The sequence below is a fragment of the Chroicocephalus ridibundus genome, chromosome 3 (genome assembly GCF_963924245.1).
Source record: "Chroicocephalus ridibundus chromosome 3, bChrRid1.1, whole genome shotgun sequence".
In the NCBI taxonomy this organism is placed as follows: Eukaryota; Metazoa; Chordata; class Aves; order Charadriiformes; family Laridae; genus Chroicocephalus; species Chroicocephalus ridibundus.
The window spans coordinates 88412046-88431718 of NC_086286.1; the positions used below are offsets into that span (position 1 = coordinate 88412046).

Genomic DNA, 19673 nt, shown 5'->3' on the forward strand with positions numbered 1-19673 from the left:
AAAAGTCTTAAGTAGAAACTAAGCTGAAAGATGTCCTTACTACTACAGAAAGTTTTGACTTGCTATTTGCCTTTGTAGGGGTTTTGCCTGCCAAAAGAATTACTTGAGGATGAAGCTGGAGAGGGAGCAACACAGTTTCACGATTACGAAGACGGTGGTATTGGAGAGGGGGAAGGCAAGAAGGATGTAAGCGACAAAATAGAAAGTGAAGATCAGGCAAGTGTTTGGGTTCTTGTTTAATTCAGATAAAACTGAAAAAGCCCTTGAAATCCACATTGTGGATGTTTCCGGTAAAAGAAACATGAAGTTACTTTCAGTCTCCTATTTAGGTTGACTTTTATCTTTGCATATAAGCTTATAAGTAGTGCTGTGATACTTTAAGTAAGCTTTAATATATAGACAACACCCACTGTAATTTTTGGCTTTACCAATAATGCAGATAGAAGACAGTTTTCAAAAGGGGGAAGAGAAGGAGAAGGAAGATCCGGATTCTAAACCAGACATTGAAGGAGAAGACAATGCAATTGAAATGTCAGAAGACTTTGAAGGAAAAATGCATGATGGAGAACAGGAGAAAAAAGGTTTGGTCCTTCCACTATGGCAAACTTATAAAAACTATCATAGATCAGTCCAATAATGGTTGATACTTTTATATAATGAAGCATATACTGAAAAGTCAGCGATAACAATAGAGTAGTGCCATTTGTATATGAATACTAAGAAGTATCACTGTGAATGCAAAGAAGCGTGTAAAGAAAATACTGTCTCTCTTCCGTCACTGTGGTGGTTTTGGAATGAAGGGAGACAGTCCCTTCTTCCTCTTGTGAGCTGACATATAGATGCATTTTAAAATTAGTCACTAACTTTGTGGAGCTTTTGAAGATCACCAGAACACTTGAAAATATGGTTGTAGTTAACTTCAAAATATGGCTAATGAAGGTATTGCTAACTTTTAAGCAATGAAAAAAAATTACCTTTTTAAAATGGAAAAAATAGCAACATTTAGATTCATTCAAGTTACTGCTCACTCAAAAGGTAGCAGTTCTTCACTGTAAATGGTAACAGCTCTAACATCTGAAACTAATGGGGCTTACAAATTACAGTAGTGTTACTGTACTTTCAAATCTCTGATAAAGTGCCAAGAATAAGTTCATCTGCACAAGAAGGGAAATTCCCAAGCTAATAAACAGATAAAGTGGAATGAACCTTTCCCCTCCCAGTAATGCCAAAACATTTTGAAAATGGAGGCGGGAGAGGGTAAGGAATAGAGAGTTTCAATCATTCAAGTTTTGCATGTGGAACTTGTTAGTTCGAGGGAGAGAATGCTCTGTGTCCGTATGTCCAAGAGAACACTCTGAACCACATAATTAGGACCCGGCTCTTCTGGGTGTTAGTGCACTCATGTCTTTTCAGCATCGCTTCATTAGCCTTCTCAATTAGGGTGATGAAACTAAGGTGCGAGTACCACTGCTTGCTTGTTTCTGAACAAAAAGGTTAATTTTATGTCTTCTGTACTGAAACACATCCTGAACTGTACACAGAAAATGATGAAAACTCAGATGAAGAGGAGGAGCTGGATAAGCAGATGGGAAATCTTGATAATGCTGAAGCTGATGATAAACTGGATGAGAGGCTCTGGGGGGATGAAGATGAAGATGATGATGATGAAGATGCCAGCAGTAAAGCAGAAGAAACTGGACCAGGCATGGATGAGGTGAAGAGAAAAGGGGTGGGAAAAAGAATATAAAAGGAATTAAACTCTGTTAACTTGATGTGACCTAGACCACGAACTCCCTTGCATAGCTCTTGGTCTTGGAAAAGGACAATTTGAGTATATCACAAGTTATTTAGTGTTGTCATTTTTTCTGTAGGAGATGTCTTGTCACTCAGACTTTGAGAAGCAGGTACCATAATTGATTTTCTTTTGAATTTGTTTGCTAATAGGAGGATTCAGAGCTCGTTGCAAAAGATGACAATTTGGGCACAGGAAACAAGGATAATAAAAAAGAGCCTCCCAAGGATGAGCAAAAAGAGCAACAAGACGACGACAGTGGAAACAAAGAGAAAATCCATGAACAAATTGATGAGGTAAAAATGATTTGGACTACATAGAGTATCTTGCTGTTAAACAATAGTCTGTTGCTCACATCATGTGTTTCTGAGAATTTGAAATGCTCTTTATTTCGTACTGAAATGCACTGAAAAAAGTTAGTGCATTTCAGAGCCAAAAATAAACCATATTGTATCCATTGTATTATATGTATATTTTCTGATCCATGTTATCCAGAAAGATTTTTTGTTTGCACTAACCTGAACTTGTAATAGCCACCAAAACAGGCTTTACGCTGACTTGATGTTTTGATGGACAAAGCTTAAAAGTTCTTGTTCTGCTGTATTTAGTAACAGAAACATCTTAAGCCAGTGGGACTTATCTATATACAGTATGCTTGAAGATTCTGCATAGTATGCAAGGCTTCATTTACCATCTGCAAGACTGTAGATTCTGTTCAGAATCTTTCAGCTAGGAAAACTGGATTCTGAACGCAAAAGATGCTGTTTTGAAGAAGTAACAATTTTCATAAATGCGTTTGCCAAAATTAATCTTTTTCTCCTATTTATACATAAGGATTCGTACCACAGGAAATTTTGTTTTTAACTGATCAGAATGTAATGGTGTGTGCAGTATTTCTGTGTCCTAGAGAATTTGAGAGTATCTTATTTCTCATCTTTGCCTTTCTTCCCACTTACTACGTACCTGTTATTCCCTCCCTGCCACCCCACCCCCCCCGCGTTCTTTTGCTGACAGCGTGAGTATGATGAGAACGAAGTAGATCCTTATCATGGCCAGCAAGAAAAGCAGCCTGAAGTTGAACCTTTGGACCTTCCTGATAATTTGAACCTGGAGAATGATGAGAAGAGTGATGAGGAGGAAGAAGATGAAGGTACAGCTGAAAATCTCTCTACAGATTCCCAGATGAAAGCCAAATGGAAATAGGGAGAAACAGTCAGATAATGAGCCCTTTTTCTCTATAGAAAGAAGAGAGGTGGTGGTAGGATTCTGTATAATAAGGAGCTGCAAATTCACTTCTGCATATCAAAATACCAAGATACCAAATACAGGCCAGATAAGCACTCAACATTACAGCGTTTTCCTTTCTCCCTTTCACGCACACTGTGGAGGAGGCCTTCTCATGTTATCCAAGTGGTACACCCTAATTTATGCTAGAAGCTCCTTATTTCATTGTCCAGTTGCTTTTGTGGTTTCTGTTTTTTCTATGATACTTAGAAGTATTTGTACTCAAAGTCAACTCACCCTCAAGCATATTAGGTTAAAAGAAGTTAATAGGAACTCATCCTGCTATATTGTTAGTTAGAAACCAATTGTGACTTAAAGGAATTATCTGCCATAGAAAATCATAGCTTCTATGTATAGAATTCTCAGTATTTTCTTTAAGATTTTTTGGTAGGCTGGGCAGTTTTATTCCAAATATCTATAATATTCACTGTCTCTGTACTTCACAGAATGTTTTGTATACCTTTCTGATTTTTTTTAATCCAGAAGAAAATGCTTTTGAAGTAGATGAGAAACCTGTTGATTTAAATGAAGCAGAGAAGACAGAAGAACAGAATGAGGGAGATACTGGTGAGACACAAAGAGATGATCAAGATGCAGAACCAGCTGAAGAAGGCATTTCTGAAGATAAAGAGGAAAAGGAAGATGAAGGGGACAAAGATGCTGATGATCAAGAAGAAAATGCAGGCAACACTGAGGATGCAGCAGAAGACGAGGGGGAAGAGTCACAAACACCCGACGAGGAAAAAAGTGAACCTGCTGAAGATAAGGGAGTCCCTGCTGCCGATCAAGGCCTTCAACCTCAGGTAGACAGTAATAAATAAAATCCTGATTTTCTTTCTTTGTTTTTAATTACCTTATACAAGACTTAAGAAATGGATGTGTTCTATGATGCTCTGAAACAAATTAGACATAACACTTTATTAGGTGTAACATTAGTGAGAATCTTCATCAAGATAAGAGATGTGCTTACTATTAAATTGGTGTATCTCTGTCATCTGTATTCCTGTTATCTCCTTAGCCTTCTGTTTCCCGATGTTTTTTTAGAATGTTAAAATAAACGGATCTTGTTTCAGGAAGAAGAGGGTAAAGATAATTCAGAGGTGGATGAACAGATCCCTGAGTCTGAGGAAAGAATGGAGCATGAAACACAGGGGCAAACCGGGCAAGAAAACCTGCAGAGCGACAGCGCTGTTGAGCTGGCTGGAGAGGCTTCAGAAAGAGACCAGTCTAAAGAGGTAAATTGCAGGGAAGTGTCCTAGTTAAAAATGCTGAACTTGTGAATATGTTTTCAAGTACAATCAAGGAATTGCTGCCATATATTTAAAAATTGCGTCTAAGATTCAATTTTTTAGAACACCAACTATAAATTCACTGAAAAAAATAGAAGAGCATGTTAGGTACCTTCATAGCAGTGAAAACTGCTTGGTAAGTGTAGGCTAATTGTTGAGCTGCAGAACTATCCTGTCTGCTCTCCACAATACTAATACTTGCAGTTGTGAGCTGTTTGTCATTCGCAATAGAAGGTGGCACAGCGTTGCAGTTTAACTGCTCAAATTTGTCTACAACAGTTGTTAAATCCCTTTTCAGTTACCATTCCAATTTTTTTGGTCTCTCAGGAATACGGAAGTGGAGCTTCAAGTGCTAATCAAGCAGAAGGCCATGAATCCACGCGCATGGCCCGGATGGCTTCTCAGAAGCAAAGCAGAAAAAATACCCAGGTTCATTTCTTCTTCTTCTTCTTTTTTTTTTTTTTTTTTTTTTTTTCAATTTGAATGTCTTAAAAATTAACCAGCAAATAGGCCGGACTCAGTTTCTCCTTGTTAGAACTCTCGTTCTAATCGGTGTTTGGCTGCACCTCACTTGAAGTTTACAGTGTTAATTTGTTCTTTTCCAGAGTTTCAAGAGGAAACCTGGCCAGGCAGACAATGAGCGCTCAATGGGAGATCACAATGAACATATCCACAAGCGACTGAGAACCATAGAATCCAGCAGTGAAGCAAAGGAGAATACAACTCAGCCAAAACAAGATGTGGAAGAGGCTGATGCATTTGAACATATTAAGCAAGGCTCTGAATATTACGATGCACAGACATATGGTACGGTGGTATTTCTGGGTGTAAAGAGTTGTTGTTGCAGAAGCAAATCCTGAAGCACTCCTACTTACTGTAGTTTTTTCCCAGTACAATTTTTTAAAGCTACATTTAACAATCCTTGCTTTGGTTTAAGATGTAGCACCATTTCACTACGATAAATGCTGCTCTTTGGCAATCAGGTTCAAATTAATGGTAATGTTTTTGAAAATACTGAATTGATTCATGAAAATGGATTTTAGTTCAAGAAGCATTTTTAAAATCAGTTCTCTCCAAATCTTACTTCAATTATTTTGAAGCCCGGACTGCTACCACGCATGCAAAATATTTAGGATAACAAAACAGGTTCTTTATTCTTTTATCAAACAAATTGATTTTTCTTTAAAAATATTTCTCTAATCTGAATTTAATTAAATAAATTGCTTTCTATTAAAGTAACTAGTCTGTTTTAACCATCAGGTTTTCAGGGCGACAGCTCATTGACACAACATGGCACAGCACAGTGAAAGATAAAACTGCGGTTTGAGACAATAGCTCAGATGTCTTCTGAAGGTCACTAAAACTGATATGCAGTGGCCTCAGAATGCAACTTTTTTCTTTTTTTTTTTTTCCAACTTCACTACTTTTCCTTCCTCTTTCCCCTTAATATAAGTATTGCTGCCGTTATACAGATGTGGCTAGCAAGGAACAAGAGAAACCTATTATGCCTCTTGAAGAAAAGGAAGAGGGAGACTCTGAAGACACAGCTATGGAAACAGAAATACAGGACAATGAGGATCTCAGAGCAGTCGACACAGAGGAGCTGAAGCCAGAAAAAAAGACATCTACTGCTGCTAAAACTCCTGGTACATTAACTTAAAACACATTATAAACTTACGCTGATGTGCATCTGTAAATGTATATGTAGGTATTTATATTTGCGTGTGAGGGATGTGTATATGTTTTATAAGACTAAAACACCTGCTCTTAGTTGACTTTTTTGCAGCAGTATTCTTATTCCTGCCTAGAAACCAGCACTACCCTTTGCTGAATTGGTTGAGTGGTAGAGGGGTTTGCTGCCTTCTTTCAAGTTAACAATCTCTAATCTTTATTTACTTCTTTGAAGAAGTAAAAAGCAAATACTTTCCTGCTGCCAATTCATTTAATTAACTGGCATGTAACAATGCATTCCAGTGTCACCGGCATCAGCACCACATAACTCAACTTCTTTTTGTGTGTAACTTCTGACAAAACATCAAGAAGTTGAGGAGCTGGTCTGAACAACATCTGGTGAGGTAGCACTGAAATGTCACTGTCTTCCTCAAGTGGAGGAAGACACTTCCTTCCTTTCTTCTCAAGTGGAAAAGAAACGAAACAAAACTGAGCTGCCTAACAGAAAATGCCTATCAGATGCAAATGGTCAGTAGAGGAGAAGATAGGTCAGCCACACAGCTCACACAAACAAAATAAGCTAGATAGAAATAAATGTCTCTCACCAATTGCAACAAAAGTATTTAATTTTGATGAATCTAAGTGAATGACACTGCAGCTTGGAATTTTGAATAGTTTTCTTATCAAACAACACAAAAACTGGCTGGAGAGGGGAGATGAGTTTTACCAGCCTGAATTCAGCGTCTTGCCTCCCACTCCCTTCAGGTTTAATCTCTTCACTTAAATCTCTTGCCAGGCTCATTAGCTTTATGGTACAGGCATGCATGTAATCAGTCTGTTTGTTTTCTACATGATTCTCTAACAGTATGTTCTGAAAAACTACGATCTTTGAAACATCTCCTACAACGTCATACTTTTTTTTTCCTTAGAATAATTCTTTAAAAAGGAGTTGTTAAACAGTGTAGTATAGTAGAAACAATAATAAAAGAAAATCTTTAGTCCATTCCTTTATTTGTAAATTGATTTCTGATTTATCAAAACTGTTGTGTTACAAAACTTGAGAGTTAAAGATGAGATAAGAAAAGATTGCCATTATTTTTTTAATTATGATTTTCTGAGTGTTCTCAAATTGCTCTATACCTTCTGTCACTCTGTCAGAGATGGTATGAAGGTTAAAAAAAAAAATGTACTTCACCAATGGAATTTTCAGATGTTAAAGATCTGTTCACTAGTATTTTGTTCATTTGGCAAGAACATTAGAGACAAAAACAGTTTGCCATAAGGAAATGCAGAAATGCGTATTTATCTCTTCCAGTGAGTTGCAAGGTCTTGTATTCATCCTATTCCTAGACTTGATTGTCTTAAAACTTGTGTGCTTTTCTTAAAAAAAAAAAAAAAAAAAAAAAAAAAAAAAAAAAAAAATCTGGGTTTGCACTACAAAACATGAGACACTTTGTAAAAGAATTGAGATACAATATTACTTCTTGTATTATGTCTGATCCACAAAGTTAGTAATTAGTTTTGTGATTATAGGACCAGGTGAAGTGGAGCCAGAGATCCAGACTCTTGACTTGGAGGATGTCAATGACTCTACAACAGAAAAGCTGCCAACGGTGACCGAAGAGAAGCCAGAGAGAAGCAAGGACTCGACCATACATACAGCCCATCAGTTTTTGATGGACACTCCCCAGGTATGATATCGAATGTGTCATCTTAGAGCTACAGTACTAGAAACAGTCTCTTTTATTTGACATGTGTTAATGAACCTCCATGAATGCAAAAGTTTATAATTACTTTCATTCAGACAACTCATTCTGCTCTGAAAGAAAGTAACACACAACCAACTATTGGATATGCAGCTGAATGGTGACTTTAAAATGATAAGTCCTCCCCATCCTTATGTGTGAAGGCTCTATCCTGACTCTTTTTTTAAAAAAAAAAAAGAAACCCACAAAACCTTTGTTTTTCTAACTGTCAAGAACTGTCTTGCTCTGATGAATCTGTTGATCAAATGCTTGGGTAGAGTGGAAAGTGATGGGCAAGGCCTGCGGCCTGAAGATAGAAAAAGTATTCAGAGTAATGATAGAGCTAGGCATTAGTGACTTTAAAACACTATTGTGAACAAAGAATTCAGCTCACTTAATTCTTCACAATATATTACTTCCTCAAAAAAGCTGATTGGGAGTATTACAGAACCTATGCAAGCCTTTTATGAACGTCTCAATTAAAAAAATATTATCATGGCCTAGAAAATCCTAGAGCTTCGTGTAACACTCGTAGTTTCCCAGTGCAAACTGTTAGTTTTATTTATCGTAAAGAGCTATGGCATAAAAGCAGTTAATGGTGGATAGCCAGTTGATAAAGTAAGAATATTTTCAGTGTCTGTTTTTTAGAAGTATTGACCATCCATGCTTATAATGTTGTGTTCTGAGTACATACTTGGAGGGCGGTATTTTACTGTTTCTATGCAAAACACAGAAAGGATCATGTGCCAGCTCTACCTTGTATTTCCATCTTAACGCCCAATGTTGCAGCTCTTCGAAAAAAGGCTGCTCAACACAAGAGTGTTCTGTTAGAATAGTTAGGTGCCTTTTTTTGTTGTTAAGGGTTTTTTTTTTTCAATTGATACGCAAACCCTGAAACAGGAGGGGGAGCTCTTGCAGCATCAGTTAAAGAGAAAGGGAGAAACTATATCGGGGGAAAAGTGCAAATTCTCAACTTCCAGTAAAAGGAAGGTAGGGAAGAAGCCCCCCTCCACGTACATTCTTCTTTCATTCCTTAAACCTGCGGTAGGTGATGAGAGGAACTGCTGCTGCTTCTTGAGGAATGAGAAGTTATTGATATCACTGAGTTTCCATTTATAGGTTTATTTTCCTTAATCCATAAACCTGCAGGTTATGCAGATCATATACTACTGTTTGGCTAAACTATGGTTTCACAAGTCAGGAACAGAAGTTGCCACTGAAAGCACAGTATAAGTAAAAGAAATGTAATAACGCTTGGGTGTCCTTTAACAGGATGGTTTATCAAATACTATTTGCTGGCAGGTAAAGAGGAAGATGCCATTCAGTTCTTTAAGTGGTTTGAATTAACCTTTTAAACAAAATAAAATTAAGTGAAGCAGATTATGTTTCGGAAGACACTAGATAGGTAGTATTCAATAGTTTGATCTCCATTATACTGTCATTAAATCTGGTGTTTGTCAAGATCATGTCATTGAATTATCTTGAAGTTCTGTATTTGATTATTTTCAGTGTCTGTATCATAGATGTTCCTAGCTTTGTTTCTATGTTGGTTGTGTCACAGATGCAGGTATTTGTGGGGACATATTAACACTTCCTGTACATGGGAGCTATTAAAAAAAATGGAGATTTAGAATCTTAATTTAAGGGGTTTTTTTCAGGTATTTTTGTGTCTACAAGAATAAGAACAATGCATTTTTACTTAGTTTGCTATAGTCTGGGGATCACCAGATGTATGAACTTATTTTTCTGTCTCATAAATCTCATAACTGCACTTCTAGCACATCGTTAGAGATCCTGAAGAGCTAAGAAAGGAACTTGAAAGGCAACTGGAAGCCTGGCAGACACAGCAGTCTGGAACTCCAGATGAGGTTTGTGACCTCGTTTTACTATAAAACTGTCATAAGAATCCGTCATTGCATTATTTCATCTTGTTTTACTGCTGAAGCATTGAGGAAGCCAAGCAGGCTGGAATCTAAATATTCAAAATAGCATGATTTAGATGCTCTTTTTGTTGTTATGTTTAACTTTATTCTGAAAAAAAATTACATTATTCTTAAAGCAGGACGATGTTTCAGATTGTTTTGAACATGATGTGTGCTATTTGCAAAAAAGTTACTCTGCTGATAATGACTTCTAATACTTGCATCGTTAGAAACGTTTTTCTCAGTCCTGCCACGCTCCTTCCGTTTTGAGTTGTCATCTGCATTTATGTGCTGGACACCACTTCCACAAAATTATGATGGGCAGAAGCAGTCTCCTTCAGTTGCAGTGCTGGAGTTTGAGCTACCCAACAGCAGAACCAGAATATGCTACTTGCTCTCACTGGCCTAATCACGAATTGTAAACCACATTTGGAAGTAATTCCTGAATGAAATTGCCAGTGTAGAGGCTTAATGCTTTTGCTGAATTTTAATTAACGTAAGTAATACGATTTGTGATGGCCGATGGAGAACCTAGACGACTTTTACGGCTTGCCTTGCTGTAATACCAACTATCCGGTGGTGGCCGTTACAAGATTTTCCTGTATCAACAGCAACACCAAAGTTCCTTAGTGTACTCCTAGAGGAATGGTCATTGCACACTGTAGCAGCAAGGAGTATGCTAAGTTGAATGCCAATTGTCATGTTTATTGAGTGCTCACAAAACACCCTGACGCTTCCAGCTGATAGTTACCTCCCCCTTGGTACACAGAGGTTTGTTTAATTTTTTCATGCAGCGCTTCCCGTTTGTGTTTTGGTTTTTTTGTTTTTTTTTTTGATAATTCACTTTTATTTCTTTCTGTGATGTATGATGTTTCAGGAGAAGGAAGCAGCACAGTTGTGGCAGAGATATGTAGTACTGACAGCTCCTCTATCACAGCAGCTTTGTGAACAGCTACGACTCATTCTGGAACCCACTCAGGCAGCCAAATTGAAGTAAGCTGAGTCTTTCTGAGGCTTCTAGTTTCTTTAAACTCCTGGTTTTGGAGGGCTTTAATCTCTGTACAACTGCAGCTCTGTGTTGTTCTTGCTTTATAGCAGTTATTCTTCTTTGCAAATGCATTCATTTTACTTTTCTATGGGAACACTGGGTTATTTTATGAAATGGAAACGTGATGTAGTAGTACATACCCATCCTGAGGATATTGCCTCCTATTTTTATTCTCTGCAACAGGTGATCAGACCAACTTAAACTCATGAAGTGCTGTTGAGTCAAAGATTGTTAAATGTCAGAATGCTCTATGTTGATTTTAACATTAAGTGATTATTTTTATTTTTTTTTTAAGAGATCTAGACTTGTTTAAACTGGAGGAGTCTAAATTCAAGGTCGTCTTTCCATTTTAGGCACCTAGATTTAAGAACTTCTTTTGAAAACACTGAATATCTGTGTTGCATTAAAAATGTGAGAGTTTTTAACTCTTTATCTAAATATGAATATCAGAGCTACTAATTTTGGTTCTATTACGTCTTACAAAATTTTGTTGCATATGCTGCATAGGCCAGGATTTCCAGAATGAGATATTTGCTGATGATCCCTGGCATTATGTCATCTTCTTAACTTTCAGAGGAGACTACAGAACAGGAAAGAGATTGAACATGCGCAAAGTGATTCCATATATTGCCAGTCAGTTCCGAAAAGATAAGATCTGGTTGCGAAGGACCAAGCCCAGTAAACGACAGTACCAGATTTGCTTGGCTATTGATGATTCCTCTAGTATGATAGACAATCACTCTAAACAGGTAAAATAAAAACCTTGGAAGGAGGATGAAGAAACTATACCTTGATGATGAATACGTCAGTTGCTGACTTGTTTCACACAGAACTGGTGGCTGTTAGAAAGTCTGACTCTGGTGATTCTAGAGCAGTTATTTTTCTGGTCCATGTGCTTGAACTCTTGTCACTTCATGCTTAAGAGATTTGTTACTAAAAGATGAGTGAAGGGCCAGGCTGGATGGGGCTTTGAGCAGCCTGGTCTAGTGGGAGGTGTCCCTGCCCATGGCCGGGGGGTTGGAGACAGATGATCTGTAGGGTCCCTTCCAACCCGAACCATTCTATGATTCTGTGCAAGTTAGCTGGAAGGAGGAAATGTTAAATTTGTTAGAGGTGTGCATATCCACTGGAAAACTACTTTCTGTAAAAGGCCAAAACTTGCTTTGCTGTGCAATTCATTGGAGGATTAAATATTGGTTCATCATAGCTCGTATGTAAGGGTTTTATTAAAAATGGGTGTGTCTTTCGAAAAAGTTACTTCGGTGTTTACTTCCTTAGCCTGCCTAAAGTGGTATCTCTAAATCAATCAGCTGAAGCTCTCAAGTAGAACTAGTGTATCTTCATTGCAATGACTATATTGCATAACTATAACAGGAAAAAAAGATAGGAAGTCTCTTCATTTATTTTGCTAGATGATGAAAACTAATTTCAGTAACATTACTTGCATTTAATACCGAGCTGTGAGTAAAACTTGGAATATCGTATTTTTGATGTAACTTTTTTCTTCAATAGCTTGCATATGAATCCTTAGCAGTTATTGGAAACGCCCTGACTCTACTAGAAGTAGGACAAATTGCTGTGTGTAGGTGAGTTTATTTGAAATCTTGACTTTTCTTTAGTGCTTCAGAGCAGAATGTAAGTATACAGGTTTCATACTGTAATTTTTTTCTCCTTTTTTTTTAAAGCTTTGGAGAGACTGTTCAGCTGCTACACCCCTTCCACGAACAGTTCAGTGACCAGTCAGGGACACGGATATTGCGTCTTTGCAAATTTCAGCAGAAGAAAACAAAAATAGCCCAGGTACAGAAGAATGCCTCTAGATTTGCAAATATTTTCCAGACAAGACATCAGCAGTTTCGTGGTTTCATGATCACTTTGTAACGTTTACTGGTTGGTTGTATTTGAGAGTGTGATAGCTGGTTAGGTAGCAAAGAGATAGAATGGTCACAACTTTTAATAGTAAGAGTGTTTTCTCACTTTGTTCTGATGTGTGCCACTTCTAAGCATTCGCCTTTCTCTGTATTGGGTCTAAAACGGTATTTTGGGTACAAGCTACTGGGTACCCCAATGCCAAATAACATCAGAGTTTGTTGGAGTTTAGGAGGTTTTCATGCCATGGATTCCATTGTAGTAGTAGGAGGAAGAGCTTTGTATGTTTGTCAGACTTGACTGATTCCTGAAGAAAATAACTTTCGGTAGTAATACTTCCTTGACAGCTGCAAAGCCGCCTTCTTTTAGGAAGGTTTTTGTAGTCTTACCTTTCCAGACTTGAATAAGATCTTCTGTTAATATTAAATGGAAAAGGAGGAGATCCAAATAGCTCAACGCTAATCTTATAAACACCAAAATTGGGAGGACTTGACAGTTGATGGCCTTAATTTTAATGGGGAATATGCACCTAGATACTTCTGTTGCAAGTTGAAGCCAAAGAAGTTTAACTTAAGAATAGGATGTTTATTTTTAATGACGCCACTAATCACTTGAACAATTTACTGATGTTTCGATGACTTTGTTAGCATTGGAAAAAAATTTAAATCCAGATTGAAGGTTTTTCTGAAGATTCTCCAGTTCAAAAATACTTAATAAATTTGAAGCAGGAGTTAATTTAGGAAAATGCCAAGGACTGTATCTTTGTAGGTGGTCAGACCTAAACTGTCTTGGCATTTAAAATACAGCAACGTGTTCTTTAAAAATGTTACCATTATTAAGTTTATTATTTTATGATGAGATAATGTAATGTTCTTATTTGTTTCCTCTGCAGTTTCTAGAATCATCAGCCAATATGTTTGCTGCAGCACAGCAGTTGTCTCAAAATATTAATCCGGGTGAGCTCTTTTTTTTTTTTTTGTTACTATGCTTGTTGCCATGGCAGCAGAATGCTCACTACAGTCCCAAAGCAATATCCTAGCAGCCAGAAAGACTCCTAGCACTGAGACATCACTTGCAATTAGGGCTTTGGGTTTTGCTTTGTCAAAAGGAATGTTTGGTTGAAATTTAGCTCCAAACCCAAAACACACCTACTTCATATTTGTCAATAATGCATTGAAATTTTGTTTAAGGCTTTTTAAAAGGGCACACATTACCTGCCTCCCTTTACATCATGTTTCCAGATTGCATTTAAGTCCTTGACACTGCTTGCTTTAGAGCATTGTCCAGCTTCCTAGTGACCGTGACTCCCTAGGCACTTCTGCTCTTGCTTGAGAGCTTGACTTCTGTGGGTATCCAGAAGCGCACTGTTTGAGGACAATGAGTGTCTGCCTCCTACCTGCCTCTCACTGTGGTGCAAGTTTTAGTCATGAGCTGCTTGAATGTCCCAGAAAAGCTGGAAAGCTTGTTACCTCATGGCTGACCCCTAGTTAGCCTAAAAGGTCGCTATGTACTAGTTAAAAGCTCATCATGGTGGCACCCATATGTTAAAAAAAAAAAGTTCTTGTTGTTGAAGTACTCCAAGAAATACTCAAAGAAGTACTCCACTTCTGGGCCCCTCTGTACAAGCTTGGGGAAGAGTGGCTGGAAAGCTGCCCGGCAGAAAAGGACCTGGGGGTGCTGGTGGATGGCCAGCTTAACATGAGCCAGCAGTGTGCCCAGGTGGCCAAGGCGGCCAATAGCATCCTGGCTTGTATCAGGAATAGCGTGGCCAGCAGGAGCAGGGAAGTGATCGTGCCTCTGTACTCAGCACTGGTGAGGCCTCACCTCGAGTACTGTGTTCAGTTCTGGGCCCCTCTGTACAAAAGGGACATTGAGGTGCTGGAGTGTGTCCAGAGGAGAGCTACCAGGCTGGTGAGGGGTCTGGAGACCAGGTCATATGAGGAGAGGCTGAGGGAGCTGGGCATGTTTAGCTTGGAGAAGAGGAGGCTGAGGGGAGACCTCATTGCCCTCTACAGCTACCTGAAAGGAGGTTGGAGAGAGGTGGGTGTTGGTGTCATTATTCTCCCAGGTGAATAATGACAGGACCAGAGGAAATGGTCTGAAGCTGCGGCAGGGGAGGTTTAGATTAGATATTAGGAAGAATGACTTTACTGAAAGAGTGGTCAGGCACTGGAACAGCCTGCCCAGGGAGGTGGTTGAGTCACCATCCCTAGAGGTGTTTAAGAAACGTCTAGATGTGGCACTTCAGGGCATGCTCTAGTGGCAGAGATTGTAGGTTGTTGTTTGTGGGGGGTTTTTTTTGTGGTGTTTTGGTGGGTTTTTTTTGGTGTGTATGGTTGGACTCAATGATCTCAAAGGTCCTTTCCAACCATGAAGATTCTATGATTCTATGAAATGGACAATCTGGGATTTATAATCCACAAAGTGGCCAGGCTGTCAGAATATTGCTGGTATTTCCCTTGTAATTAAAGGGCGATAGATACATAACTTTGTTAAAACTTCCCTTTGGAGGGATATACCTCTGGCTCTGGGGGCAATGTTGTTCAAGTAACGTGTCTCCAGAAGATGTTTGGTGCTGAGGAACAGCATTTGTGCTGTGTATGTTTCAGGAGGTCAACTTCAGGCTTGCTGGACTGGTCCCAAGGGCTGAACGCCCTGTAGTGGTTGGACTGCCTTGGCTGTGCCTCTGGAGCCTGGCTTCTGGTTCAGTGTCCTCCAAAAGTAATCCACAATTGTTCTCTGATGGAGGCCAAGTCCACTGCAGTGGGGACATCAGGGAAACATGTTTCAAAAGCACAGTCTTAGTCCAAAGTGACAAATGCTGATACAGATGCACCCATAGGTACCTGCTTCTGGAGGAACGGATTTGGACTCTATTTCATTGCAGCAACTGAGTGTGTCTAGCGTCTGGACTCTTGTAATTCAGCCAATATTTAACTCCAAGGCACTTACCAGGCAAGAAAGACCATGACTCAATTCGTTTAAGCATTTACCGTGGTTTTTCATCCTTGATTTAGGGTACTGATGTACTGGTTCTTTTTTTTTTTCCCCAGTTATTCTCAATGGTATCACACAGTGGGAAAAACTGCCTTTCTTGACCCACTTGTTAACGGCAGCTGAATGTTAAGTCACAGAATTCTATTTGATAAAGACTTAATTTCTGTAGGAATACTCTGAGGGTTTTTCCATTATACCCACAGGACTAACAATAAAATAGTCTGTTTGCCTTTTAAATGGATTACTCTAACTGGAATTTAAAATGTTCTTTGTTCCCAGAAACAGCGCAGCTGCTTTTGATTGTATCTGATGGAAGAGGCCTTTTCTTGGAAGGCAAGGAACGAGTGACAGCAGCAGTTCAAGCAGCTCAGAATGCCAATATCTTTGTTATTTTTGTAGTGTTGGACAATCCTAATTCCCGGGTAAGTGAACACAGGAGAAGTATTCAAGTGCAGTGAATGAGAAACAAATCTTTTTCTTGTCTTTTGTAGTGCTTTACAGCTATCTGATCTTTTGCAGATGTCAAAGATATTTAGCCCAATTTCAGTTTTTCACAACATCTGTCAGATCTGTGATTTCTCCCTACTTGGCTTCTTCTGTATTAAAAAAATCCCAACACCTCAGCTTCTAAGTAAGAAAGCCTAAGTAAGAGCTCCAGTCCTCAAATGTAATGGTTGTAGATTTTGGCCACCAGAGAAGTAGCTGGCAGGCTGACAAATTCGAAGTTTGAGACATGCTTTGTTCTTCTCAATTTTGATTCAAGTTGATCGTTTCTGACAGCAGTCTCCATTTGATATGGCAGCTGGAGACAGTATGAGATTAAACATTAGACAGAAAGGAGTGCATGAGAGTTATTTAGTGCCTGAATAGGGAAAGCTGGGTACTGTATTTGGTAGCTGTGAAAGAAAACTTTTAATTTCTTTGGCTGGGAATCTGAAATATCTGGGAGCTTTTCAGGGAGACTCTGTAGTGCAGTAAGTGAGCAAACTTAAGCCTTGCTTTGAACTAAGTGAAGACTCTGATTTTGTAGTTCATGTTTTCTTCCTATATCTTTATTTTTCCATACAAAACTGATCTGCTATATTCATTGTTGAAAAATTAATTCTCTTGCTGACAAAGTGTTATTAGGTTCTGATGAAACATAATGTCAAACAAAAATTCTGGGCACTGAAATGTGGGTTTTATAAGCTTTATTAATTTTCTGAGCTGCTAGACTGAGCAACTAAGAAGTTATTTTACAAGAAGCACAGCTGGAGTTTAATCTGATTTTTGTCTTTATAGTATTTGAAATATTATAAAATAACTTGCTAAAGAATCTTGTTGTATTCGATCACTGTACAAATGCAGGTTGAACTTTTAGCCCTAAAGAGCTTACGGATGACGGTGTGCCAGAAAGGCATCAAATGCATAAATAAAAACTAAAGCGATAACAGTAAACTCAAATTACAAAATACTAAGGAAAAGTGGGATTTATTTATAGAACTTGGTATTGAAGAAACTTAAGCTTAGTCTCTTCTAGCCTGTAATTCATTGATTAGAGCACTTGTATCTAAAAGGACAAAAGCATTTAACTGCTTTGTTTTCAGCTTTTGATTTGATTTACCCTTGAACACTTAGGGCTTTTAACCTTAAAACTCTCTATTAACTTTTAATTTAACAGAGGAGGAATTATAAGTGTTTGAAAAATACAAGAGTAATATCAAAGGCCTGTAAAAGATGCATGTGGTTTAGTAATCCGATGAATTCTCTTTTACAGGATTCCATTTTGGACATTAAAGTACCTATATTCAAAGGACCTGGAGAATTGCCTGAAATCCGATCTTACATGGAAGAATTCCCATTCCCATTCTACATGATCCTTAGAGATGTGAACGCACTTCCAGAAACTCTCAGCGATGCCCTCAGACAGTGGTTTGAACTGGTGACTGCCTCGGACACTTTGTAGACTTTGTAGACAAAGTCAATACCCGATTGCTGCTAAACCGCTGAAATACATGAAACGGCATTTCATCGGAGAGTTCCTAAGGCCTCTTTTAAACTAGGATTAACGTGCGGGAGCTGCCCTTTGGCGGTCAGACGGCCTGAGAACAAAATGGTTTAGGTGCATTCTCCCACGTTTGTCAGAGGAGAATTATGCCATGGTGAGACTGTCCTCTTTCATTGCCTGTTCCCACAAATAGCAAAAACTTTCTTCAACTTCTCTTGTAGTAACTTATTACTTAAAAAAAAAAAAGCTATTTGTAATGTTCACAGAGGTAAAATTATTTGTACCACTGTCTGTTGCAATCAGAAAAATCAGTCTTGCTTCTGGGAAGGCATTTCTGCATTAGAAGAACTTCAGGTGTCCTGCAAAAAGGCATTCTTTAGCTTCACCCGTGTGGCTGGTGCCTCATTGGGAAGGAATTGGGGGAGCAGGGGAAGCAAATGGTTTTAAACAACCGAAAAAAATAAGTGAATACTTGAAACTATTCCACAGTTAAACACGTTCTGTTTAATGATTGCTGATTTTTGTCTGACAATATCAGCAGGGATTTCTATGAATAACGCCATATGATCGTTCCCTGTGCTATCAGTTTACACTGTGAAGTTTGCCCGTCTGTCCAAGGCAGACATTGAGGACCTTTCATTAATCTGATGTCTTAGAGCACGGACATGATTTTTGATTGCAAAAGCTATGCATCTTATATTGTCTGTACTAATAAAAAGAGGTACCACTGTTTGTACTAATGATGCCTGCTCTTTCAGTTGATCAAAGCTTGAATAAATTAACCAAATTTGGCAGATGGAAATGCTGTGCATTCTCTAGCAGTGCACAAATGTAAATTTTGATATGAAAACATACTGTGATTTATGCAACTTCAGCAGCTCTTTTCCTTTTATGAGGATAACGCTAGCACAGGGTTTTGATTTGGGGTCTAGTCTTTTGACTTCTCTCAGTGAAAATCTGAAGGGAAACTTCGTTTAAATGTTCTTGGTCTAAACTCTTTGAAGATCTTCTTCGCGTACAAAAGTTGAAGGTGTCTTGTTCGAAGTGTGGTGCAGCTGATCAGAAAATGGCTGGAAATGTGGGTATAATCCCAAAGATGTGATTGTTCTCTTTGGCTTCTAGATAGAAAAACCTTACTTGAAGAATTGTTGTAGCTGTTCTGAGAGGCAGCAGTAGCAAGACCCAGGGATGTGAAATGGCCCATCAGGGTTGTTTCTCATATTTGGCAGCTCTGTCACAGCTCGCTCACGATGAGCAAATTTCAGAACTGAAAACTCAACAGGGGAACTCTATCCCATCAGAATTTAAATGTCAGGTACTATATAATATCTTTCCAGGATACTTCTATCTTTAGATTTCTCTTACACATCTATACAAATGCTTACGTGCTTTGGGAAATCGAACTGTGGGAGTAGCTGTGTTTAGTTCATTAGGTAATTCTCCAAAATGTACTTCCATTTCAGATTTATACTGAATATGTGTAGTAGGAAACTTGGAGAAAGTATTTTAGAAACTAAAACTTAAGATTGCAAGGATGTACTTCAAATGCAAATTATAGTTTGTTGCAGGGATGTCATTACAATAGAGACACAATTTTATCAGCAATGCTTACTGCACAAATATTTAAACAAAAGTTATTTTTTCTCTGTCTATAATTAACAAAAAAATTAACACTGTATTTGGTAGAAGCAATCACTGCGTAAGTAACACAGAAAGGAAAGGCATTGATACCGTGAAGCACATTGCTGAGTTGGCATGGTAAGAATGCAAGACCACAAACTGAAATTTAGCTGAACTCTGACCAAATAAAGGTAGAAAGAGTAAGGGTATCTCTCCCCAGTCGACCACCAGAGACCCCTGAGTATGTGCAAATTGTTGTACAAGATATTGCTTCAGATGTTATTATAACTAGTGTTGAAAGCCTTATGTGTATTCTCATGAATAACAAGGATCCTATCCTTGAATTTATCAAGCATGAGCTAATGAAAACAACTCATTGAGGGAGGCAAGTATTGTATCATACTCGAGGAGGCACATCAAGCATAAGGACCTTGAGGATGGTACTAACC

General features: G+C 38.4%; 1 protein-coding gene across 1 annotated transcript in view; it reads left to right on the forward strand.

Annotated features, from left to right (window-relative positions):
- MDN1 (midasin AAA ATPase 1) overlaps positions 1–19154 on the forward strand; it is a 105221-nt gene extending 86067 nt beyond the window's left edge. The window contains exons 84-102 of the mRNA XM_063329975.1: positions 79–216; positions 440–581; positions 1542–1714; positions 1945–2088; positions 2807–2942; positions 3560–3879; positions 4150–4311; positions 4693–4794; positions 4971–5172; positions 5838–6011; positions 7570–7727; positions 9560–9649; positions 10581–10696; positions 11326–11500; positions 12264–12337; positions 12437–12551; positions 13513–13576; positions 15897–16039; positions 17374–19154. Of these exons, the coding sequence (XP_063186045.1) occupies positions 79–216; positions 440–581; positions 1542–1714; positions 1945–2088; positions 2807–2942; positions 3560–3879; positions 4150–4311; positions 4693–4794; positions 4971–5172; positions 5838–6011; positions 7570–7727; positions 9560–9649; positions 10581–10696; positions 11326–11500; positions 12264–12337; positions 12437–12551; positions 13513–13576; positions 15897–16039; positions 17374–17562 (2817 nt within the window). The 3' untranslated portion in view covers positions 17563–19154. The remainder of the gene's footprint in view (positions 1–78; positions 217–439; positions 582–1541; positions 1715–1944; positions 2089–2806; positions 2943–3559; positions 3880–4149; positions 4312–4692; positions 4795–4970; positions 5173–5837; positions 6012–7569; positions 7728–9559; positions 9650–10580; positions 10697–11325; positions 11501–12263; positions 12338–12436; positions 12552–13512; positions 13577–15896; positions 16040–17373) is intronic.
- The last annotated feature ends 519 nt before the right edge of the window (positions 19155–19673 follow it).